Raw genomic sequence first — 25803 nt, 5'->3', positions numbered from 1 at the left:
TTGGGAGTTAGCCCTGCCTTGTGGTTTGGCCCGTCCACTTGGCTGAGTGTGTTTGAACACGTTAATACCACCTTGAGGGTTCTCGGGAGCAGCCAGCGGAGCAGCCGGATAAAGCAGGCAGCCCTGTGGCCTCCTACCCAGTGGGAGCTCCGCTGGCATCCGTTCTCCCTGATCCTGTCGCACCAGCCTTGGCTAGTGGAGGAAGGTGCCAGGACACCCATTTTAAAATCAGAAAACCGAGTCGGTCAGGTTAACGGTTTGCCCAAAGTCCCCAGGCCAATAGTAATGAGTGGCCACATTCTGGCCTTCTCAGCTCCTGCTGAGAACTCTTTCCAGTGTATCTTAACACCCTGGAAACTGCCTGACCACAACCGGGCACCGCCATGAAGGTGCATAAGTACGCCATGAAGGAGTTAACACACTAGACAGAATATCTAATTTATCCCAGGGAATCGAAGACTTAACTGCTGGGAGCTGGCTCATTATTTTAATTGGATTTTCCAATGTGTTGAGCAAGTCAGCAGATTTGCATTAGCCTTACTTTCTGTCTGTAGAGGGGAAGGAGAGAGAACCGGTGGGCAGTAAGGTAGGAACGTCAGGATTAACGCAGGATGACAAAGCAAGCAAATTATGTCCCCGCTCATTGATACGGTGCCGTGTGCATGTGGGGGCCGTGGGGGCAGGGCACCACGTGTAGAGCCGTGCTGCGCTCCCACTGCAATGCTGCTGAGTCACTGTCCCCCAGGCCTGTGCTCCCGCAGGGTGGCACAGTCCCCCGGGTTGCAGGCCCCCAGGCGAGCCAGAAACCACAGTGCAGCGTGGCCACCGGCAGCTGCCTGCTGACTCCAGCTTTGGGACCTGGTCGGTTAGTGGACAAAACAGATGAGATGCTTCCCCCTTAATTAAGAGGCATACCTTCTAGAGAAGAAAGACAGGTGATGAATCATAAAGAATGAGATCATGTCGTTTTGTGGTAAAACTCTAAGGGGTTTAGAGAAAAATCAGAGCGGATACAAAGAGGAAAGCCGTCCCGAAGTCCTCTCTAACGGGAGCTGTTTGTCTCATGTCTGGTAGCGTCTGAGCAAGTTGTAAGGAATAGGGGGTTATTGTGATCAAAACCAGTATTAATTACAGTCTGTTTGCTTAAACAAATCACTTTTGCATAATGAAAGGACACACGTCAGCCTCCTCCTGTCTTTATTCCAGGTTTCTCGTTGGGCTTGATATACGTATATACTCACAGAGGAAATTTCCACTTGGTGAGGAAGCAGTTTGTTTGGAAAGCAGACACATTTACCGCACCCGAACACCACTCCTGAAATGCTTTCTAATGTGTTTGCTTAATAAAATGGAAAAAGAGGTGCTCTTAAAAACATATCCTTCATCGTCCTGTTATCTTGGCTTGTGTAAAGAACTTACATTAATTCAACTTTATCATTAAAGGAAAGGACATAGGTTGGAAGTTGAGTAAATGGAAATGCAATCAATAGAATTTTAGTAAAATTAATGGGAAATAATAGATTTGAAAGGCTTTCAAAAAATCCACTGAGGATAATGAAGGTGATACAGGAAGTCTTTCTACTCGTTTTTTTATGTTGGCCTCCTCGTGGTTGCCCTGGAGGTGCTTTTGTATTCGTTTGCAAGCTTTGCTTAGGCTGTGAGAAGGATTCCTGAAAGAACTGGAAAATAAAAAAGCAGGAAAGTCACAGAACCCTACAACTGTGAGGTCATGTAATCCATCGCTGTCGCAGTACCTTCCAGTGTCGGAGAAAATAGGCCTTCTCTTCATTGAGATCTGCAGCAAAGGAAATTTTGGCCTCTTGATAAATATTTCTCAAAAGTTTCCTTCTCTCGAGAGTAGTCTGTTTTCTCTTTGACATCTCTCTGCATCTTCATAATGACAGAGAGTTGCTATTCGCTCTTTCCTTAAAACCATTGCCTTTGCCGGTTTTTGCAAATTAACCGACTTTTTCCTGGGAAGTAAGGTGGGGAAAGATTTTTTTCCTGGGGCCTTTTGCCAGGCTCATCCTGGGAAGATTCTGAATTCATAAATACACAATGTTTGGCCTTCTCGGTTTCTTATCAGCCCCCAAGAGTATGTGTGTGGATAACCACAAAGAAATTCTTAATTCTTGGGGTTTTCCATCAGTGCCACTGCAGCCCCCCCTCCCCCCCCCCAACCCCGACGACGGCACTGAAAGGTTACAGTGTGTGTCTATTGTGTGGTCAGTACATGGCTTTTGAGGGACTTTTCCTTCCGCGCAACCCCCACGTTCAGTATTAACCACAGTTTCATAATTTTTTCATTCTTATTTTGTAATGTAGCCCTCAGACCAAAATGGCATAACAATTTTTTTTTTCCTGCTTCATTTCACAAAGGATTTGAGGCATTGGTGAAAAGCCTGATTCTAGGACGACGTTAAAAATGGTTTATAATCACTGTCATTTCATTGTTTGTTTTAGAATATTTTAAAGTTTTATGTATTTAAGCAATCTCTACATCCCATCTGGGGCTAGAACTTACAACCCCAGGTCCAGAGTTGTGTGCTCCCCAACCGAGCCAGCCAGGCGCCCCTGTTCTTTTCATACAGAACTTTGTATGCTGTGAATGCTGTTTTATACTTTGCTTTTGTCATGTAACAATTTATCTTGGAGCCGTTTCCAAAGTTACACATAAAGAACTTTCTCAGTTTTATGGCTACGGTTTAGAACTTCCGTAGTTTATTTAACTCGTCCCTTATTGACAAGTCCTAAGCTTCCCGTCAGAATAAATCCTATAGAGAGGAACCTTGTGCTCACATGATTCTCTATTTCCTGTATTCTACAAATATTTATTGAGCACCTACTCTGTGCCAGGCGGTGTTCTAAATTCTGGAAATAGGGCAGTGAACATGCAGACCCTACCCTTGGAGAGTTTGCGTTCAAACTGAGGGTACAGCAAACAAATGAGGAAACAGATACGTGCATGGTGAGGGATGGTGAATGTTTTGAAGAAGATTAAGGATTTCTACGAATCGAGGAGAGGTAGGCACTGGCCTGGCGAGTGGAGGGCTGGTTGGCCCCTGCCTCGCTTACCACCATCCACACAAACCTCCGAGGCCCGCAGGAGAGCAGGATGCAGGAGGCTTATGTTTCAGGAAGGAGCTTCATCTGTGGCTGAGAGTGAGTCCTGTTCATCTTTATTTTCCCCATCTCATACCCACAGCCGGTGTTTTTCAACGGTATTATTACCTGAAAACTGCACCACCCCATCCCAAGGAGTCTTTTTAAAGATATTTGGGGGGGTGGGCACCTGGGTGGCTCACGATTTTGGCTCAGGTCATTATCTCACAGTTTGTGGGTTCGAGCCCTGCATTGGGCTCTGCATTGACAGTGCAGAGCCTACTTGGGATTCTCTCTCCCTCTCTCTCTGTCCCTCCCCTACAAGTAGATAAATAAACATTTAGAAAGAAAGAGAGAAAGAGAAAGCAAGGGAGGAAGGGAGGAAGTTAGAAAGTTTAAACTAAACTTTGAAGTTTTAATGCCACAGATATACTCTGTATCAAGTTTATATACTCTGGCCCTTTGGAAAGCCACAGCCATTGTAATAGCTAAGATGTTTTTCACCCCACTCCCCAGGAACCAATGCCCTTGACCTTACAGAACACAGACTCCGAATCCGTGGCTCTCTCACTGTTGGCACCTGCCAGCCAGGCTATCTCTCTGTGGGTGGGGGAGCAGGGGGTAGCGAGATTGCACAGATAGAATCGTCTCGGTATTCAGAATCTCTTTGTCTTTGAAAGAAGAGAGAGTTGGTTGTTTTTGATCCAAGCCCTCTGGTGATGTGCCCTGGACAACTTCTCTTGCGTGGAAACTGGAAGCCGGGAGGCAGAGGTGGAATGGTGAGCCACAGGGAGCCCAGGATGAGAGCAGTAGGCAGGAGTTGGGAGAAGGTGTCTGTCTGTTCCGTGTGGCCTTATTATTTTAAAAAAAAAAAAAATTTTTTAATGTTTATTCATTTTTTTTTTAATTTTTTTTTTAACACTGATTTATTTTTGAGACAGAGAGAGATAGAGCATGAATGGGGGAGGGGCAGAGAGAGAGGGAGACACAGAATCGGAAGCAGGCTCCAGGCTCTGAGCCGTCTGCCCAGAGCCTGACGCGGGGCTCGAACTCACAGACCGCGAGATCGTGACCTGAGCTGAAGTCGAACGCTCAACCGACTGAGCCACCCAGGCGCCCCTTAATGTTTATTCATTTTTGAGAGAGAGACAGAGCGTGAGCGTCAGAGGGGCAGAGAGAGAGGGAGACACAGAATGTGAAGCAGGCTCCAGGCTCTGAGCTGTCAGCACAGAGTACGACGCAGGAGCTGGAACTCACAAGCCGTGAGATCATGACCAGAGCTGAAGTCGGATGCTCAACCGACTGAGCCACCCAGGCGCCCCACATTGCCTTACTCTTATTTCTTCTCTAACGTCCCTTTGGATTTTGAAAACAGATATGTATTCAGCACTTGCTAAGTGTGTGGGAGCAAGCTAGCACTGTGAGGTGTATTAACCCCTTCACTGCAGCTGTCTGCGGCAGGTTGTAGCGTCCCCCGGTTATCTAGGGGGCGCCCAGGGTCCCGCACCAAGCCTGCAGGTGTCCACGTGGGTCCTTCTCGCTCCGCTCTCTCCCTCCGCCTCTGTACGGCACTTGTAATACCGCGATGTGGCAGAGTGGGTTTGCATACGGCGACCACCTCTGTCCCTGGGGTGTGAGCTCGCTCGAGGCAGGAACGGTGTTTTATTCACCTTCACCTGGCCAGCCGCTAGCGTGGTGGGTGTCACAGAACAAGGACGTGGTAAGTGATTGATGGAAGGGTGACTGGCTGGCTGCAGTGACAAATGAGAACACTCTTGCACGGGAGTAAAATTATTTCCTGAGTGAGGGAGCCCACCGACCTCGCCGGCTGTGACCTGGTTCGGCAGGTCCCTGTAGTGTTGGTTCCACACGACTAGACCCGGTTTCCCCACAGTGCTACGGGTCCGTGTCATTCACTGTTCCCGGTCCTTGTTCGGCACACTCTTTCCCTGCTTGCCTGTCCCTCCCTTGGTTTCCCTGCCCCGCCGTCTCCAGCTGGGTGCCAGCTCCGTCTCCCTCTCCTCTGTAGACCCCTTTTTGTTCCAACTTAACATCAAGGAGACTCAGGCCACTGCCTCAGAACAGTGAGAAACCCGCACTTGTATCTTGTCTTTCTAATGGATCTGGGCACAGAGAGGACACAGTGAGTGGGACAGTCATGGTCCCTGCCCTCACTGAGCTTACGTTCTGGTGGGGGACAGAGTGCACGTATAAACACACTGGGTCATTTCAGATAGTGACAGATGCCGAAGAAGCGTACGAAAAGGAGTAATAGAAGCCAGTTGTGTGGCTCCCACCTGCTGTGGGGGGTGGGGGGGGCTGGTCTTGCCGCCTAACCTCGGGGCGGTGCGCAGGGTCAGCAAGATGGTGCGTGAAAGCCCTTACGCAGAGTCTGCTGTGTGCAAAGTGTCCAGTCCACAGTAGCTGATTTTGTTATTCTGCACGCACTTCCTTTTTTAACCGTCTTCCGTGTTTGCTTTACTTTCCAGCTCCAGGGTCTGAGCCACAATGTGATCTTCACCTTGGACTCCTTGTTGAAAGGAGACCTGAAGGGAGTCAAAGGAGTAAGTGTTCAGAAATTTGATTTTCACTTTAACTGGAAAGGATTGATTTTTCCCCCCTCTTTAAAGATCATAGCGTTACTTGCATTTGAAAGGCACTCTGAACATTTCTAGCATAAAAACTACTTGGAAAATGATCATTGGAAAAGATGTGCCGCTTCACACAGTGTTATTGACTGAGGAATAAGATGAGGCCCTTTCCGGATTATCGGTGAGAGCCCACGGGGCTGCGGGGAGTCTGTGCTGAGCCTTGGCCGCGCCACCAGCCACCCCGCGGGCATCGCAGCGAAGGCCGCCCTTCCCGCTCGCTCAGGCTCCTCGTCTACGACACACGCTGTGACGTGCGTGAGAGTCTGTCCTGTTTCACGCGTCCTTTAGAGGAAAGCATTTTCGCTGCCATGTTATTTCCGCACTGTTTGCTTGCCTTTGAGCAAAAGTGAATCCAGTCTCAAGTTCGTTTTCTCTTTCCTAAGGATCTCAAGAAGCCGTTTGACAAAGCTTGGAAAGACTATGAGACAAAGTTGTAAGTCATTTTTTGTTTGTTTGTTTTTTATAGTTGTTCATTTCTTAAGAAAAAGTTAACTAGAAGAAGGACAGAGCTCTTACCTGATCTCTTTTGGACAAGAACTCGTTGAGTACCTCCTTGTAAAGGCTAAGAGCCCGGGTGTGCTGACCTGACCGGAGGTGTTTATGACTCCTCCTCGTCATAGGAGGAGGGAGGTGCGCTGTTAACTCCCAAAAATTTGTGAGCCCGTGGCTGCTGACGCTGACTATCAAGTTGTCCATCTGACCGTTGCAACTTTTCTCTAATTACAGCTAGCATATAACTGTAGGCTGCTTACATTCCTGCATAGCAATTAGGAAACGATAAAAATTCATAGCTAGCGTTTGTGATCTCCTTCTGCCCGCCGGGGCCTGTGCGCCGTGTTCTACCTGCGTGACCGCCACACCGTGACTTCACCGTCTGGTTGTGGATTGGGGAACTGAAGCCTGGAGAGACTGAAGGGATTACAGGAGGTCATGGAGCTGGGCGGTGTCACGCTGCCTTCCCCAGGGTCTGTGTGGCCCCTGAGCCGGAGCAACGCGTCACGGGCACGGCGGGCCCGCCCGGCGGGTTGTTGCAGGGACTGTGGCAATAACGCACACGAGATGCATGGTGTGGGCCTGGCTCACCTTCCTGCCGTACGAGTCAGACCATCTTCCTTTATCGCTACTCGAAGACATTTGTATTATCAGGAGGTGTGGTGGGAGGAGAAGTATATTTAAAAGCACTTAATAAAAAAGGTTGGCTGTAAACTTGGATAGCTGTCACCATGAGAGAATAAAAGCATTTCTGGAGACAGCAGTAACAGCAGAATGAAAACACCAACAAAAGAAAAACAAATTCGGGGTTAAATTTGTTTTTTGCCAGACTACTTCTACAAATGCTTATGTAATAAACGCACTGTTGGAGACTTGCTGCCTTAGGAATACTTTTACGCATTGATGGTTATAAATGCAGCTGAGAACAGAAGGGCTCTTAAAATGGTCAGTGATGGAGTGAACAGTATAGGCCATCCTGTCTTTCTGTATTAAAAAAGATCATCAGTGCTCACTCTTGTGAGCTAAGTGCTGCCCTGCCCAGAGGCAACTTCACGCCCTGGGCTTGGAATAGAACTAAGTACATACAAAAGGGGCCCGAGTCCACAGAAGGGAGAAAAAAACAAAACAAAACACCTTTGCTCTACACTTGTGGAATAGATCTCTTTTGTAGGACATGGAAATAAAACAAGGTACAGTATGTGCTTTGGCAGCTGAAATACTACCAGTGTTGGGTAGTGGAACTGTATTTTTGGTATTTTATAAAAATACAGTTGGCACAAGACCTGGTGGTCAGTATTATGAATGTCCTGGAGCAGAAACCATTCTAGGACGATGTAGGTGCCCTTCATGGCGCTTTGCTCAACTGTACTCAGACTTGTCTGGTTGCTCACTAGTCTGTATTGTCCTCTGGCATCTGACCCCGGTGAGTGCAGTGACCATATCGTCCTCGCGTTTGGTGTTAATCTCCCAGTGCCTACCCCTAGCAGTACCTTGGGCACATAGCTTGTGCATAGGGAATAGTTGCTGCAGGAATGAAAGAATTATCCAGATCTGGAAATGTGTATCAGGATTCATCATTTAAGTGGGTCGTGATTTTAGGATTTCACCAAAAGGTTGTTGTTTTATTTTTCTTTTTTAATAAACCTCTATCGGGGCACCTGGGTGGCTCAGTCGGTTGAGCGTCTGACTTCGGCTCAGGTCGTGATCTCGCAGTTTGCGAGTTCGAGCCCCGCATCGGGCTCTGTGCTTACAGCTCGGAGCCTGGAGCCTGCTTTGGATTCTGTGTCTCCCTCTCTCGCTGCCCCTCCCCTGACTCACACTCTGTCTCTCTCTCCCTCTCAAAAATAAATAAACATTAAGAAATAAATTAATAAAAATAAATAAATAAATAAATAAATAAAATAAACCTCTATCAACAAATGATTTTCCTAAGATATGCTTCTTCCTCACCATGTATAGCGGTATAAGAAAAAAAAAAAACCCAAATGTTTGATTATTTGATGTGATAGGGCTCATTTGATTATGAATTGCAGAAAACAAAACAACATACAAAAAAAAAAAAGAAGTTAATTTATTAGCTTTGATAACCAGGAGGCTGGGCTGTGGTCTTCCATTTAGAACCCGGGAGGCAGTGAGGCATAATAGTTTAGACCACACACTGGGGAGTCAGAGACCATGGGAGAATCTCAGTGGTGCCACTTCCTGGCTTTGTGACTTTGAGCCAAGATACTTAACTTTGATGATCCTCACCTGTAAAACCATAGAAGCGTTAACCACTTCTCAAGGCTTCTGTGAAGACAAGATAACATAATATGTTGAAGTAATTGCCTGTTGACAGACATACAGTTGGCCAGTCAGTTGTTTCTAGCAAGTTTTTTAAACCATCAAATAATACTTGGTCAAAATAACACCCATACATAAAAGAAAGCATTAAATAGTGCTTGCAACGGTTAAGACGGACTCTGCATAGAATAGAAACTCCAATAATAATGGCCTCGACAAGAGTCTATCCGAGTAGAGCGTCTAGGGCAGACCAGGCACCGTTCACAGCACTTCTGTGTCACAGCACTGTAAGAATGTCCGTGCTGCCTTCCCAAGTCTGTGCTGCACCTGATAATGAGGATTCTTTTCCTAACGAGGAACGGGAGGAGGGGATCTTATGTAGGCAATGGACGTGCTTTTCATGGAAAGACACGGTGGTCCTCAGCCCCACCCATCCTGTCCTTTGAGTCCCTCTCCTGTTCCCTGGCTGGTTTGTCTCTGTTCCTCTGTGTTCTCTTGCTGTTTCCTCCTGGTGCACCTGCTGTGCAGCCACAGCACATGAGGGCTCAGCTCCCTCGCACAACTACCCCCCGTGGCTTTCCCACCCCCATCCCTGTTCATCCAGTGTGGTTAATACCACAGTTTATGGATAAACCAGTTGTCAGTGTGAACAACTTCTGTGGCTGTAAATATTCAGTGCCCATCAAATGGTGTTATAATGGACCTTCCATTCTCATCGTACCATTTTCTGCTTTCCCTTAGTGAAATAATTGCCTCATTTCATTTGCCTCCTACTGCTGGAAACGTTTGTGATCTTTTGTTATCTGTTAGAACTGATGTCCAACACCTATGAATGTTTCTGTTTAAAACAAAATAATAGTGTTTCTGTTTAGAACATACACTATGTATGTTGTAACAACGATTATAGATCTGTTATCGTTAGGTTGTCTGGCAGTCCCGTCTGTTCTGTCCTGGAGATTCCCTCCAGAGCCCTTTTGCTCAGCAGCACAACTGTCGTCCTGGGCTGCCCCTTCATGGTAGCTCTCCTCCTTCCTCCTTCCTGGCATGGGCCCATATTTGGCTGGCACACCACTTCCACTCGTTTCCAGGGAACGGCTCTCAAGGAGGGAAAATTTTCAGATTTTTCCATGTCCAGAAATATCTTCATTCTGCATCACACAGAATGAGAGTTTGGCTGAATATAAATCCTCTCATTTTATAATCATATTTGCTCCCATTTCTTTGTGTGGGGTTTGGGGAAGGGGTTCATTTATTTTCAGTTAGAAAATGTGAAAGTCTTTTTTTTTTAATGTTCTACGAAGTTTCTTCATTGACCTTCTCTTTGCAGTTTTTAGCTCTGTAGTTCCCAAAATGTTTCTTATCATTCCTCCCATCTGGTTTCTTTTCTGTTTATTCTCCTAAAAGGCTTCGCCATATAATGTTGGATTCTCTAGGTTGTTCTTATAATTTTTCTCTCTTTTCTGTTCTATTTGCCTATGTTCTGTTTTAGATTATTTTCAACCTTTTATTCTCACTGTTTCAGTCGACTTTTTTAAACCTTTTTTTTCAAGTTTTTCAAGTTTTTAAAGAGCATGAGTGGGGGAGGGGCAGAGAGAGGGGGAGACACAGAATCCGAAGCAGGCTCCAGGCTCCGAGCTGTCGGCACAGAGCCTGACATGGGGCTTGAACTCATGGACTGTGAGATCATGACCTGAGCTGAAGTCGGATGCCACCCAGGCATCCCACAGTCATCTTTTTTTTTTTAATGTTTTATTTATTTTTGAGAGAGAGAGAGAGAGAACAGGTGATGGGGCAGAAAGAGAGAGACAGAGGATCCAAAGCAGGCTCTGACCCAAAGTGGGCTCTTCACTGACCGCAGATGCGGGACTCGAACTCACAAACTATGAGATCATAACCTGAGCCCAAGTCCGACACTTAGCCAGCTGAGCCATCCAGGCATCCCTCAGTTGACTTTCTTAATTTGGCTATCATATTTTAAATTTCCAAAGCCCTTTTTCTCAGTTCATTGGGAGTTTTTGGTGGCCTTTGTATAGTTTCTTCTTCTTGTTTCATAGATACACTATTTTACCTTTCTGAGGATTTGATTATATTTTATAAAGTAGTTTCTCTCTTACTGCCCCTGGTTCTCTCACCACCGCCTACCCACTCCCTGACTTGTTATTTTGAACCCCTGCTTTCATTTTGGAGCCTTTCCTCAGTTACCTTATCATCTTTCACCACCCATTCATATTTCAGAGTAAAGCACCCAAAAGTTGATAGAAGGCTCCTGTACATCAACAGGGCTTGTCAAGAACGCAGTGAGCTGCCTCCTTGGGTTTTAGGTGTTAGGATGTCAAGACAGCTTTTTTTTTCAGGAACATTCTAAATGTCAATATCCAGAACTGTGTCTTCTGGCACCATTCAGCTCCCTGAGCCCCGTGTCTAGTGATGTATATGATGGCAATCTGGAAGCAACAAAGGCCAGAGAGGGATTCCAAATTGTAGATTAGGATCTCTCCCATCCTTATTTTGTACAGGCCACTGCCAGATGATGGAATGATTAAAGTGTGTTATGGGGATATGGAAATGGCCCAGGTTTAGAAGAATATCGGAAATTACCTTTGACTACTTTTTGTGCATGCCCCACTATGCGCTTTGATTGTCCTGAAATAATTCTCAGACTCTTAATCTGTTGGCAATCAGGATACACCTAAGGTCTCCAACTTTCTGATACTTTTTCATCGATGAGTAACGTACTTTACCCAAGAAAAAAATCAACTGTCAGAATTTTTTCATGCAGACCAAAATGTGAGAGAATGTATAAGAATTCATCCATGTGTAAGATCAGACTTAAAAGGCAAGGTTTCCTAGGTGAAAATTTATACGATGTGTGTTCTCTTTGAATGTTACTTTCCATCAACGTTACCGACTTAAGAGTTCCTGCTGCTTAACCTTTAGTAAGAAACAATCAGTGACTCTTGTTAAAGGGAAGACAAAAAGGAAAGACAGGAATGTTTGTTTTTGTTTTTAAATGATGGCATCTTTAATTACAGTACAAAAATTGAGAAGGAGAAGAGAGAGCACGCAAAGCAGCATGGAATGATCCGCACGGAGATCACGGGAGCCGAGATCGCAGAAGAAATGGAGAAGGAGAGACGCCTCTTCCAGCTCCAAATGTGCGAAGTAAGAACAGCTTTTGCAAGCATTTGCCTGGCGTTTGGTTAACTGTGATCTTTCCTGCTAGTCAGCAGTTTTTCTGCTTAACTGCAGGCTGTTTGGTTATTAGAGGAGGGGACCGTTTCTTAAGGGTTCTCATCTCCGTTTTTCTCCAAGCCTTTTGGGATCCGCCATTTCACTGTTGTCTCATATTTTGAGCCTTGGTCCTGTGGGGCTGTTTATGCCAAAACAGGATTCTTTGGTGAGAACTTTAATGTTGCTTGTGAGTGAGTGTGGAAAAAAACATCTGGTGAGGAGTAACACTGGTGAACATGAAGCCTTACTGATCCAGGTTAAGAGCATGTGTCTTTTTTAACCATGTGTCCAGTGGAATGAAAGCTGAAATAAAGTAGTCATGAAGAAAGTCTGAGTTCATGAAAGAAATGTAATGAAAGCATGTTCCCTTAAACTTTGAGCAGCGGTTCTCAAACTGGGTTCCCAGCGAGCGCTGGTCCTCCTTGACCTGGCGTCCTGCCATTCTGACGCTAACGTGTAACAGTTCCTTTATCAGTTTTCCAAAAATACTAAAACAGATAGGATTTTCTCAATTTTAAGTGTTTCTTTTTTTAAAAAAATACTTTTTTTCCTCCTCTTCAACCTTTTAGCTTCTTCTTGAACCTGTCTGCTCGTAAGCACTTCTTTATAATAAAACAAGTAAAAAAAAAAGCAAACAATATCAACGGAAAGTCTTGGATACTGGTAAAAATCAGAGCTAGTAGTGTTCATTAACTGCTTGATTAATAACAGGTTATTGTAACGTTAATTTTTCTTACTCTTTCATTCTTGAGTACCGGAAACTCTTCCTAAAAGTTTCAGTACCTTACCGCATATTCCATAAAGAGAGTGCAATTTTACTGATTTTCTGCCAAGAACGACCTTTCAGGTTTCGATCATGTGAACTCTAAGTTTGAGATCCACTGCACCAGGGGGAAATAATCAAACATTCTAGAATGTTTTGCTGTGTTTGATTTCTGCTTGTAGAGTAAACTAATCTGGAGTGTTGTAAACCATTAACACTCTAATCATGTCGTTTGTACACTCGTGACTGTGCCTGATCGTCATTCCCCAAATGAAACTCCCCTGTCTGAAGGCAGCCAAGGTTCAGTAGCTTGTGCAGATTCACGATCGGTATTCTGCTCCCCAGACCCAGGACTGGGAAACCCTGTCTGTAACAGTCAACATACAATTCTGTTTTATTTCCACAGTATCTCATTAAAGTTAATGAAATCAAGACCAAAAAGGGTGTGGACCTGCTGCAGAATCTTATAAAGTATTACCACGCTCAGTGCAAGTAAGTGGAACACGGCGGTCGTGATTGTTAGCCCCAGGAAGGACCCCCTTTACTTCTTTGCCTTTCTTATGTTCCTTTCTTTCTGCTCTTCATTTGGTCGCTGTACGTACCCATATAACCTTCCACAGCCACATGGTAGGAACTCGTATGATCTTTCCATCTTCGTCGTTTTCTGTAAATCAGTAACTCCTATCGGTGCAACTGTTACTCAAAAATGCTGTCTTACTTAACAAATCCTAACATTGGCCCTGCTCTGGCCACAGATCCATATATCCCTGTCACTGCAGAGGCCTTCTCGGTGACCCCCTCCCCCTCCTCCCGTACTTGGCATCTTACCTATTACTGGCTCATTTGTACCACATATACCTACTTGGATTTTTTTTTTTCATCATCTGAATTAGACAAAATTAAATACCTTGGACATTAAGAATACTTTGCCTCTATGGGGCACCCGGGTGGCTCGGTCAGTTAAGCATCCAACTTCGGCCCAGGTCATGATCTCACAGTCCATGAGTTCGAGCCCTGCATCGGGCTCTGTGCTGACAGCTCAGAGCCTGGAGGCTGCTTCAGATTCTGTGTCTCCCTCTCTCTCTGCCCCTCCCCCACTGATGCGCGCATGCTCTCTCTCTCTTTCTCTCTCTCTCTCAAATATAAACATTTTTTTAAAAAAGCTTTTTTAAAAAAGAATACTTAGCCTCCTTACTTGAATGCCTGTGTAATTAGAGGTATGCTTTGAGAACGATCCATTGTTCTATACCAGCACCATTTTTGTTTATGAACATTGCATTTTTATTCTCTTTGAGATTCTCTGGCATTTCATTTGCTTATTTACTTCTTGTTGACTTACTGGATTAGCTTTCACGGTTTTCTCATAGAGTTTTATGTGAAAACATGCCCATTTTTAAATTTTTTTTTAATATTTATTTATTCTTGCGAGAGAGGGAGACAGAGCATGAGCAGGGGAGGGGCAGAGAGAAAGGGAGACACAGAATCGGAAGCAGGCTCCAGGCTCCAAGATGTCAGCACAGAGCCTGATGCGGGGCTCGAACTCACAAACTGTGTGATTATGATTGGCACCGAAGTCAGACACTTAACCTACTGAGCCACCCAGGTGCCCCCCAATTTTTAATGTTCTAAGAACATCTTTGCATTCAACTGAGACGTGGGGAAGTCAGCGTTATTACTGTGGGACACACACAAGGCATGAGTCAGACAGAAAGATGAGTTCGGACCCTGGCTCCGCAGCCTGGTGACCATGTGATCTTCATCGGGTGCTTCTCTACACCTCAGTATCCTCATCTGTCAGGTGGGACTCAGGTTCGTAGATGTGAGAATTAAATGAGAATAGTGCATGTGGGGCGCCTAGCCTGGTGCCGGCCACAGTGTATGTGCTGACTACTCTCAGAGCCCGAGGGCTCCTGAAATCATGTCTGTGTGCACATATTGTACAGAATTGTTTCTCTTCGGGAAAAATTTTAATGATCAAATAGTTATTTACATAAATTGCCCTTGCTAACTTTTTCCTGCCCTTCAAAGCAAACTCTACCTTGTATAATGAATGGGTTTCACATATAAAAATAATCCATCGACGTGGAAACAATTTCATGTTTGTAAGATAAAGTTTGCTTGTGGAAGCCTCACACAAAAGAACTGATCTAACCTTTGGCTTTATAGCTCAGTGGGGCACATAGGAAACTTTGAAATGCGTTGTGGTGGCCCCTTATTTGAGTCTAGGGTCGAATTTTCACCTTTCAACAACTTGTTTTCCTAGAAACATACCATTGCTTTGCCACCTTAAGAAATAAGTGAGCTTCTCAGTTACAGTACTTGGGCAGCAAATCTGGACACCTAATTTTAGAAATCTCTCTCTCTTTCCTTTTTTTTTTTTTAGTAAGCTCTACGCCCAACGTGGGGTTCGAACTCATGACCCTGAGATCCAGAGTCACATGCTCTACCAACTGAGCCAGCCAGGCGCCCCAGAAGTCTCTTTTGATCTCACATTCTCTTAGTCTGTGCAGAAGGGTTTAACCTCCACTAACATGAGTTTTCCAAACTGTAAGATGTTTTGCAAACTACTTTTACAAGTAGTCGGTAAAGGTAGAAAGAAGAGCACTTCTGACCTATAGAGCTAACACATCCTCCCTTTATTCGGCCATTCCCGGCTGTTTCCCTTTCCAGAGCTATTTATCAATCTCCTGACAAAGGCCAGGAGCTTTGTAGGTTCTGGGGTACAAAGACGAAACAAGACTGTACCCTTAGGAGTTAATTGTCTGATACAGGAAGTAAGTTGGAACATCGTCATCACAGTGGGCCCAGGAAGGAACAGATGACATGGGCATTAGGAAAAGGGGAGACTTTCATCCAGGGGCACTGAGGAGAGCTCCTTGAAGGGGTGGTCGCGGTCGGGATTAGACTTGGGGGATGGCTAGCATCCGGCCGTTGAAATCTGGGAGAAGAGTTCTCCCCCCCGCCACACGGGGGGCAGAGAGAGATCAGCAGGAGGAAACCCTACACAGTAAAACCTTTGTGGGGAGAGGTATCCAAAAACATCAAGGAGTAAAGTGAGTTCGAATGGGATTCAGCCCTAGCTGCCTCATGGTTGAACCTCAAGAATGCCCACACAGCGAAAAGCCAGGGTAGTATTCTTTATTTAAAAAAAAAATTTTTTTTTAATGTTTATTTATTTTAAAGACAGACAGAGCACAAGTGGGGAAGGGACAGAGAGAAAGAGAGACACAGAATCCGAAGCAGGCTCCAGGCTCTGAGCGGTCTTCACAGAGCCCGGTGCAGGGCTTGAACCCACAGACCGGGAGATCATGATCTGAGCCAAAGTCAGAATCAGTCAACCGGCTGAGCCACCGAGGTGCCCCAAGGGTAGTGTTCTTAGAGGACTCTTACTCTTTCCTCCTTCAGGCAATCCCTCAAAAACCCTTAATAGACATATAATAGACTTGTAAAGCATCTCTACTTAACTCAGAGACCGCGATTTCATATTCAAAGTACCTATTCCAGTTTCCCAAATGATGTTCAGTGCAAAGTCAGGTGGTGCCCCAAAGCGAATTTGCTCTTGCAGCACCTTGGATAGTCCAGCACCCCAGTGGGAATATGCAGCTGCTGTAATGGAAAAACAAAGGGAGCAGAAAAGAAGAGCTTGTGACTCTTTGCTAGCCATTTCAGCTCACCTGCACCATTCGCTCCTCACTTTCAGACACGAACATTGTGGGGAACATCCTAGTTTCGGGACAAATGCGTTCTCCTGCTGCTCGCTCCTTTTCCCTAGCAAGGATACCTAGCAAGTATCATTATGATCTGTCTGTAGGATCACAAGCACTTACAAACATTCTTCTATTACCCTTAATTTAAAAACCATAACAGCTAATCTTCGTCGAAAGCAGTAGGGAAAGTGTCGCTCAGGAAGGATGAGTAACTTGCACAGAGGCACGTTCACTCATTCAGTAGATGCTCAGTAAACGTGTGTCAAAATGCGCAATAGAAAAGAAACCAAAGCAAAAACATAAGTAAATTGGACTTCAAAAGTGAAAGGTTTAGTGAGGGAACGGACACTATTAAGAAAACAAAAAGACAACCCACGGAATGGGAAGAAAATAGTTGCAAGTCATTTCTCCGATAAGGGTTTAGTATCCATAATATATAAAGAACTCTTACAGCTCAACAACAAAAATATAACCCAGTTTAAAAATGGGCACAGAATTTGAATAGCCATTTCTCCAGAAAAGAGACACAGTGGCCAAAAGCACAAGAAAAAAGTCTCAACATCATCAGTCACTGGGGAAAATGCACATTAAAACCACAATGAGATACCACTTCGTACGAACTAGGGTGGCAGTATTTGAAAAACAATAGCGACGACAAAGTGGAAAATAGGTCTTGGCGAGACTGTGGAGAAGTTGGAGCCTTCAGGACACCGCAGAGAGATTTCCATCTCTCCAAACTGGTGCAGCTGCTTCAGAAGACAGCTCGACAGCGCCTGAGAACGGAAAGCTGAGGATCATTTAATGTTGCCGTCCCACTCCTAGGCCTGTACCCAGGAGAATTAAAAACAAATATTTAAGCAAAAATGGGTTCATACATGTTTATGGCATCATTATTCACAATAGCCAAAACGTGGAAACACCCAACTATCCATCAACTGATGAACCGACAAACAAAATACTGTGTAGCAATGCAATGGAGTATTATTCGGCCATAAAAGAGAATGCAGTATTCAGACCACGTAGGGAGACGTCACCAAAGAAACACGACTGCTGACTGCCCAGCAAGATGGACCTGGGCACTCAGAGGCTCCTCACCTTCCCCAGTCCTTGGAATGTGGCCTCCCCACATGCCTTTACCACTCCCAGAGGCTGCCCCAAGGACATAGCCTTGAGATGGTGATGTGCTGTTGCAAATACCTGCATGGTATATACATGACTGAGCACAGGTAGGGCCTCTTTGTAAACTTCCGAGATTTGGAGGCAGGTACAGGGATCCAGGCACCTTGCTGCCTCCCAAGACAACCCGCGAACATAAGCTCCCTTCACTGTCATTAAAACTGCCACCTACCAACCTGGAGTGGCCTGATGCTTTCTCGGGTCTCTCCCTGCCCTCTGATGACAGGGGCCACTTTCAGACCATACCCAGGAAGCTCCGAGGAGGGTTACAAATCCACATACATGGTACAACATGGATGAACATCTCCAGCATTATTCTAAGGGAAAGAAGCCAGGCATGGAAGGCCACACATCATATGATTCCATTTAAATGAAATGTCCAAAAAGACAAGTCCACTGAGACAGAAAGCAGGTTATTGTTTGCTGGGGCAAGGAAGAATTGAGAATCACTGCTAACAGGAGCAGGTTTCCTTTTTGGGGTGATAGACATGTTCTGGACTTGGGTAGGGTGACCGTTGCACCACATTGTGAATATACTCAAAACTACTGAATTGTACACTTTGAAATGGTAAATTTCATGTTACGTGAATTTAACTCATTTTTTTTTAACACAGAAAACAGCAACAAAGCAAAAACAAAGATCCATGACCTCATGGAACTTATAATCAGGTGACAGAACCAAGTCTTGAACCCAGGTCTCTGTAACTCCAGAGTGCATGCTCTCAGTTGTCAGAAATCCGAATCTGGTAAGCCTGGACTCGGGCCTAGACATCTCTATTCCAAAGAGTCTTTTTATGAGATACCAACATATCACTCTTGGCTCACTCTTTGAACTGTCAAGATGTATTTGTAGTTAATTAGTACTTACACTAATTAAGTTTCTTCAGTACCACAGGACACACAAGGAATGTATCTAGGAGGAAATGTCACCCTGGGTAGCTGGAAATCAGTACCTAAAGCTTGGAAATAAGCTTTCAGGTGGGATTGATGGTTGACGTGTTTAAGAAGTCACTTATTTTTGTTTTGTTCTATGATTTGATTTGTTTTAAAGAACGATACGCTCTATGATACTACAGGACATGCTGACTTCTTTTGAAAATAATATTACTGTCTCTGAGCATTTCAGCCTTTGGCCAAATGCTTTCTAAGCTGAGCAGAATGTGTGATGGGGGTAGCAGACACTCCTATCTCTATTTCTTTTAAATTAAGTTAGGGGCGCCTGGGTGGCTCAGCCGGTTAAGCGTCCGACTTCAGGTCAGGTCATGATCTCGCAGTCCGTGGGTTCGAGCCCCGCGTCGGGCTCTGTGCTGACAGCTCAGAGCCTGGAGCCTGTTTCAGATTCTGTGTCTCCCTCTTTCTCTGACCCTCCCCTGTTCATGCTCTCTTTCTGTCTCAAAAATAAATAAATGTTAAAAAAAATTTTTTTTTTAATTAAGTTAAAAGCAGAGAGAACATAGTGTCTCCCTTTCCCATCGTTTGGACAAAATAAGCAGAGTAAAAAGTGAAGTTGGTAGCAACTTTCTCAGGCTAGAGAAGTCTCTGCCTCGCTCAGAGGAGGGTGTGTTCTGCCCGGTGGATGGGGGACTGTTGTGTTCAGTGTTCATGAGCTTGCACTCTGCAGCGATGGGTGTGTGACAGCCTGTCAGGATAAATGGGGGGGTCCTTCTGACTGTCCGTTGGCATCTTATATTTTTCTAGCACTCTATGTCATTAAACTATGGTCCTGTTTCTTTCAAGCTGCTTATTTAAAAAGTGAAGCCAATGCAGCTGTGTCCCTAAGGTCAGAGAAGTAATGAGGCTCATTTTGCTGGCCTGTGGCCGTCATGTTTTGAACTGTTTCTCTGTGCCTGGCGTTTTAAGAACATTATTGCGGTGCTCACAAGAACTCTCCCAAGGTACATATGATTATCTCCATTTCCTGTATGAGGACACAGAGATGCAGGGATTCAGATATTATGCTGTTACTCAGTGGATTTAGACCCAGGATTTAGACCCGGGTCAGCCTGATTTGTTTAACTACCTGTGCTCCAAAGGTAGGAAAATTTACACTCAAATCCCAACTCTGCACTTAATGACTAGATGACCCTTGTTAAGTGGCTTGACCTCTCTTGGCCTCAGTTATTTTGTCTGTTACAGGTTAATAATAATAATTATCTACTTTGTTGGCCTCTAATGAGACTTGAAAGGGGATACTTAATTGTCCTAATAGTGAGTGACTGACACAGAGTAAATACTCAATTATGTGCCAACTGCCATTATTATTATTACTGTTAATCATCGTCTGTTTTCCAGAGATCTCATTATATTTCAGTAATTTACAGAGAAAGTGGCCAAGGGACTAGTGGGATGTCAGAGAGGTAATTTCGCCTTCTACCGGGAAGGCTCACGTGTTTAAGTTGAGTGGCAGGTAATGAGAACGGACACTTGGGCTTCATTTTCCAATTAACAAAACACTTTCATGTGTAGTACCTCATCCGGTGCTCCTGGAAGCCAGAAAACGTCCCGCCTTTGGAGACGATCGGACTCATTTTCAGACAGGGTCAGTAATCTGCCCAGGGTTCCACATACCGCGAGCCTTAGAGCCAGACTATGATCTGCTTTTGACTCTGAAGTTCACGCATTTCCAGTGAACCAGAGCCAGCTGAAGTGGAGGAAGGAAACGGGACACAGAAGCCAGCTGCCCCCAGTGAGATGCTGTGGCAGGTGACGGGGGACTGTGACACAGAGCCCACCCAGCTCACAGCTGAGTCACAGAGGGGAGGGGCCACCAGAGAGGGGACAGTTGACAGCACGTTGGCCATTGCTCACTCATGACTGTGTTACTAACTCAGGACCATTTTGTCCTCCCTGCCACCTGTCCCCTGCATCCTGCTCCGGTTTCTCACCAAAAACCAGAAGTCAAAACCAGAAGTCAGCGCTAAAATAACTTTCTGCGAGGGGCTCAGCTCAGCCTTCCAGACTAAATGTCGGGGGTTTTTTCTATAATTTTTTTTTTTTTTTTTTTTTGCCTAAGATCTCATCTTTTTTAGAAAATAATTAGCAAATGAAGCTAACAAAAAAGAAAACCTATAATCTCAGATTACTGGGTTTATGTATATGACTTACTTACAAAAATTGGATCCTATCATAGATTAAAATGATTTCTCATTATATTGACTTTTGTGAGTCTTTGTTCATAATGTTCTGAAGAATCCAAGTGCAAAAAGCAGACTTTTTGGGGTGTTCCTTCAGCCTTAGAAGTAGTAGGGATTTGTCCCCCTTCCAGCTTGCTTTCGCTGCTGATAAATAACTTTATCATTTCATTTTTATCAGTGCCATCTCAAACTAAAACAGTGTCCTCCCTCTTCTTAAAATGTGTGTGTTTTATAATATTTCCATGTGCTGTTCAAATCTGAGTTTGTTTTTTCAGTTTGTCCAGAAGAACTTTCTGCCATGATGGAAATGGTGATACTCTTTACTGTCTAACATGGTACCCACTGGCCACGTGTGGCTGCTGCACACTTGAAGTGTGGCTACTGAGACTTCAGGAACTGAATTTTAAATTTATTGAGCTTTCATTAAATTAGCTGCTAGTGACTATCCCGTTGCAAAACCCACTCTACAGCATTGTCATTTAAACTCACCTTTAAAAAAAGATGGTAATTAAATTCCTTTCACGTTGAGTGAAAATGAGACACTTTTACAAACATATCTGTGACCAGTCTGTATCCTTCTGGGAAGGACATGACTCGTGATAAACCCACGCAGCCCCAGGAAAGAAAGCTAACATGTGCTGAGCACGTCCTAACTTTGCAGCGCTTTGTGGAAGGATTTCATATGTGTTATCTCCCCACTGAATACAGGTAACACGAGCAGAAGTTAAGTGACTCACCAGGGTCCCACCCCAAGTAAATCCTGGAGCCGATTTTGGGCGATAATCCTCTGACCCTAAGGCTCTTGCTTTTTCTGTTGTAGGGAGTTCTGACAGCATCCACCTTACACTGATGTGTTCTGCCTTCACACACTTTCTCCGGAAATTATCTAAGTATCAGAGGTCAGAACTGGTTTTGCTGTGATTAACTTTGTAGCCGTACAAAGTTAATGCCTCCTTGACAAACACTTTTTCCTGAATGTAGATGATGCTGGTTCAGGTTGATGTTCATGAATAGCCTTCTCTGGACAGAACATGGCCGGCTCCTCTAAAGCTAGCATTCGGCCTGGGTGTAGCCAGTGCTGAAAAATGCCATCCCCTGGACAGGCAAGACAAGGGAGGCAACAACTGAGCTGAGCCACAGTAGAAGTGGAGTAGGGAAGGGCATTTCAGCAGGGAAACAGCATATGCAAAGGCCGGGGGAGTTGCTGGAAAAAAATGTAACATGGCTAGAGTTCATATTTTTTAAAGGAAAGTGGTAGGAGATAAAACCGACAAGATGTTCAGGGGCCAGTATATAAATGTTATTCAGTTCTCTACCGAGAAGTTTAACTTTCATCCCGACAAGCAGTGGTGAACAGTCAAATGGCAGAAGAGGAGAATTTACATGTAGGTCTCCAGTTGCATGGTTAACCAGAACGCTCTCCTTTCTCCCATCCCTGTTGCCAAAGGCTTTCTGAAGATCGTATTTCCCTTCCTTATTTTAGTAAGGGTTCTCAGCTGAATATGTCAACCTTAAAATTTTTTGGAACGTGTCGGATTTCGGTAATCGCTTGTTGGAGGGCCAGTTCTGGTACCGATATATATACATCCCAAGATGTGCCCTAAAACTTCTTGGTCGTGCTTATTCTTAGTCACTCACTGAGCATCTGCTTGGTGTTGGGCCCACTGCGTTCCAGAGATGAGACAGTCCTCATCCTCAAGGACCTCATTCTTTGGTGGGGAGACAGCAACAGATGAAGCGTAGGGAGAAATAACCTGCTGTGGGGCAGGGTTAGAGGAGCCTCCAAGAAGGGAAAGAAGATTCTAAACACTGAAACAAGTGGGACTCCTCAGTGGAGGCGTCAGACAAGAAATCTCTTCGCTTGGTAGTCATGAGCAAGGGCGTCAGAATCAGAACCTGGCCCCGAATCCCCGTTTTGCCACTTAACTAGTTGTGTGAGCAAGTCAGGGACTCAGCCTGTGCCTCCATTTATCCTCTGAAATGGAGATGAGATTGAAGTGCTTGTGCACTCCTTGGGGTTGTTGTAGGGAGTTGTCGAAATAACACCCAAAATGCACGGCATGCTGAGCTCGTGAATGCGCATAACATGTCAATGCTGATTATTATTCAGGGTGTGGTGGTGCCAGTCTGGTTGTTCCCAGGGCAGGATGCCATCAATCCAACTTCCTGGATTTCAAGCATGCACCCAGGGGTCTTTGGGGAACTGAAAGATGTCCAGCTTTCCTGAGACCTTTGTTTCTAGAAAAGTCCCTCTTCTCCTTACAACATCTAATTCATCCTCATGATATTCCACTGGTTAATGTGTGTGTCTCTCTCTTTCGAATTCAAATATGGCACCACCAGGAAGAATGGTTCTATGAATAGATGGGAATGCACACGAAATCACTGTGTTGGGACCACAGCTATAATTCACAAGGTCTATGTGATAGCTGCGAGCACATGTCAGATGGTGCCCATGACCTGTTTGTCGGTGCATCTTTGTAAAATACTGAAATTCATTTATAAGTGTTTTCTGTAGGGGCGCCTGGATGGCTCATTTGGCTAAGCATCTGACTCTTGATTTTGGCTCAGGTCATGATCTCACAGTTCATGAGATCGAGCCCCACATCAGGCTCTGCACTGACAGTACAAGCCTGCTTGGGAATCTGTCTCTCCCTCTCTCTCTCTCTCTGCCCCTCCCCAGCTTGTGCGCACGTGCTCTCTCTTTCTCCTTCTCTCTCTCAAAGAATAAATAAACTTTAAAAACAGTGTTTTGTGTAACTTATGTGGGCAGAGAGTAAATATATTTAGGTTTTTCAGGTGACTAGGGTTTATTTCTTTTTTTCTACTTTTGGTAAATTTGTGGTGTTCTCCATCATAGTTTCTTTCAAGATGGCTTGAAAACGGCTGATAAATTGAAACAGTACATTGAAAAACTGGCTGCTGATTTATATAATGTAAGTATTTTATAAAATACATGCATTTTAAGTTGCTTTTGTAGCTAAATATCAGGAAATTTGAAATCTATAGTAGAAGAACTTTAAAGAAGCAAGAGTAAGTGATGTGTCTGTATAAACCTAACAGTTTAACCACAAAGTTGTTAGTGATCAGATATCCTAGAGTATGTTTTTGAGGCATAGGAAAAGCAGGGATATGTTACCAGTGGTTCTAGAAGGCTCTCCCTTTGGGGGCCTGTAGCATCATCCCATGTGAGTGTCCTGCAGTCAGTGTTGCAGATGTTTTGCCTCTAGAAGGACAGAACTTAAGACTATCTCACAGTAGGCACATTTATGATTTTTTTTTTATTTGCTTGTTCTGTATTTTCTTTTGTCTGATACCTAGGTTTCACTTTTATAATAAAATCACAAAAACCTCTTTGAGAAAAAACTAAGTGCAGGAGTAGAAATGGCCAGTGTGTTCCCCATAAACCACTTGGTACTAAATAATATGAAAAGTGTATTTTTTTATGAGTACAACCCACATCTGTTGAAGTAAGGTTTCAGAGTTACAAATAATACCTTAGATTTTTATGTAACTTTACACAAAGCTGTGTATTTTTTCCAATTGTCTTTTTTTTTTTTTTTTTTTTTTAATGTTTACTTATTTTTGAGAGAGAGGGAGACAGAGCACGAGCTGGGAAGGGGTAGAGAGAGAGGGAGACACACAATGCAAAGCAGGGTCCGGGCTCTGAGCTGTCAGCACATAGCCCGATGCAGGGCTCGAATCCACGAACCATGACATGACTTGAGCCGAAGTGAGACGCGTAACTGGCTGAGCCACCCAGGCACCCCTCCGATTGTCTTTTAATAGTTAACATGGTTCAGGTTGCAGTAAGTTCCAGCTGATTAAAAAAAAGTACCACCAGTTCCTTATCCGAGGGCAAAGGGTAAACTTTCATATATACATTAGCCCATTAGGTTCTGGTCCTTTTTAACATGTTCTTCTGACCCATTTAATCACGTCCTGGTATTCCTGCTTACCACCCTTTGAAAAACCAGAAGCAAGTGACTCAATGTTATTTCTTAACTTTGTTTGAAATGGTACTTCAGATTTAATTGTCTTGCCTAGATGTATTATTTAATGAGAAAGCATGGTGCATATTCACTAATTTTAAAACTCACTGATACTTTCATAAGATGAGAAGATTCTGCCTTTCATATATAAAATGAGTTCGTTTAAAAAAAAAAAAAATGAGTTCGTGTCAAAAACTTTAATGAGGAAATCAACTCTGTAATTGAACTGTTTAATGACCGGTGTATATTTGGATGAATTAAACTCTGCTCATAAATGTATAAAGATACGTGATAAAAGTCATGTTTTTCTGTCACAGATAAAACAGACCCAGGATGAAGAAAAGAAACAGCTAACTGCACTCCGAGACTTAATAAAATCCTCTCTTCAACTTGATCAGAAAGAAGTAGGTGGTCTAGATGTTTCCAGCAGGGTTTCCAGTGTAAGTGAGGTAGCCTGGGATGGCCTTTTCGGGTTTCCTGATCTGCAAAACAGGCATGTCGGCAGCCTCCTGCCACCATGGTTGTGGGGACACATGAGATAGAAGATACAAGTGTATCCCTACCGCATCGCCCATGTAACAGCTGTGCTTTATCTCCTTGCCCTCCTCACACAAAAGATGTTCTTAACGCCCAGGCTGCAGTTCCATGGCCCCTGGGTTTGCCATTCTGGCTTTGCAGACGTGTAATTCAGAGGTGGTGCATCGTCTCCGGGTGAAGTGCACACCCACATCCTCTGTAGATGGCCTCTGTCTTTCCTGGGCAGCCAGAGGGAGGCGGACGCAGAATCCCGTAGTACAGAGCAAGCAGTGTTAATGCCACAAGAGACCTTCCAGGGAGTGGCTGTCAGCAGAGAGGGGACTCCGAGTTGAAAACTGCCCGGCGTAGTCAGCAGGCTACAGACAGTTTGGGGCAAGGAGGGTGGAAAATTGAGAGAGGGGGTTTCCGAGGTGGAAACTCAGGCCTAATTACGGACGACCTCGGACGCACGCAACAGGGTGTGGACTTCATGCTAAGGGTAAGCTAAATAGTGAGCACCATTTGTTACCTAGGGGAGGGTTAAAATGCGCCTGTTTATATTATGAAATTACCATGCATTGGATTTAAGTGCAGTTTCTCAATGCAATATTTAATAATAATCATGTAATATATAGCATTTTTTATATTGCCATTTCCTCGTGATATCACCTCACAATAGCAAACTGTACATTCCTAAAATTTCTGAAGGGGTTCATGAGTCCCAAACAAAAACAAGGCAGCCCCCCTCAAACGCGG

General features: G+C 44.5%; 1 protein-coding gene and 1 non-coding gene across 6 annotated transcripts in view; one reads left to right on the top strand and one right to left on the bottom strand.

The window, feature by feature from the left end:
* The window catches only part of ASAP1 (ArfGAP with SH3 domain, ankyrin repeat and PH domain 1), a 311003-nt gene that overhangs the window by 206815 nt on the left and 78385 nt on the right, over positions 1-25803 (top strand). For all 5 annotated transcript variants that reach the window (XM_042923771.1, XM_042923770.1, XM_042923769.1 and 2 more), the window contains 6 exons: positions 5592-5666; positions 6137-6186; positions 11561-11690; positions 12929-13014; positions 23400-23475; positions 24849-24935. In XM_042923771.1, coding sequence (XP_042779705.1) covers positions 5592-5666; positions 6137-6186; positions 11561-11690; positions 12929-13014; positions 23400-23475; positions 24849-24935 — 504 coding nt within the window. The remainder of the gene's footprint in view (positions 1-5591; positions 5667-6136; positions 6187-11560; positions 11691-12928; positions 13015-23399; positions 23476-24848; positions 24936-25803) is intronic.
* TRNAQ-CUG lies at positions 14915-14987 on the bottom strand. The gene has a single exon. It is a non-coding gene; the product is annotated as a tRNA-Gln (tRNA).

This window comes from Panthera leo, chromosome F2 (genome assembly GCF_018350215.1).
Source record: "Panthera leo isolate Ple1 chromosome F2, P.leo_Ple1_pat1.1, whole genome shotgun sequence".
NCBI classification, from domain to species: Eukaryota; Metazoa; Chordata; class Mammalia; order Carnivora; family Felidae; genus Panthera; species Panthera leo.
This window is presented reverse-complemented; position numbering and strand designations above follow the sequence as displayed.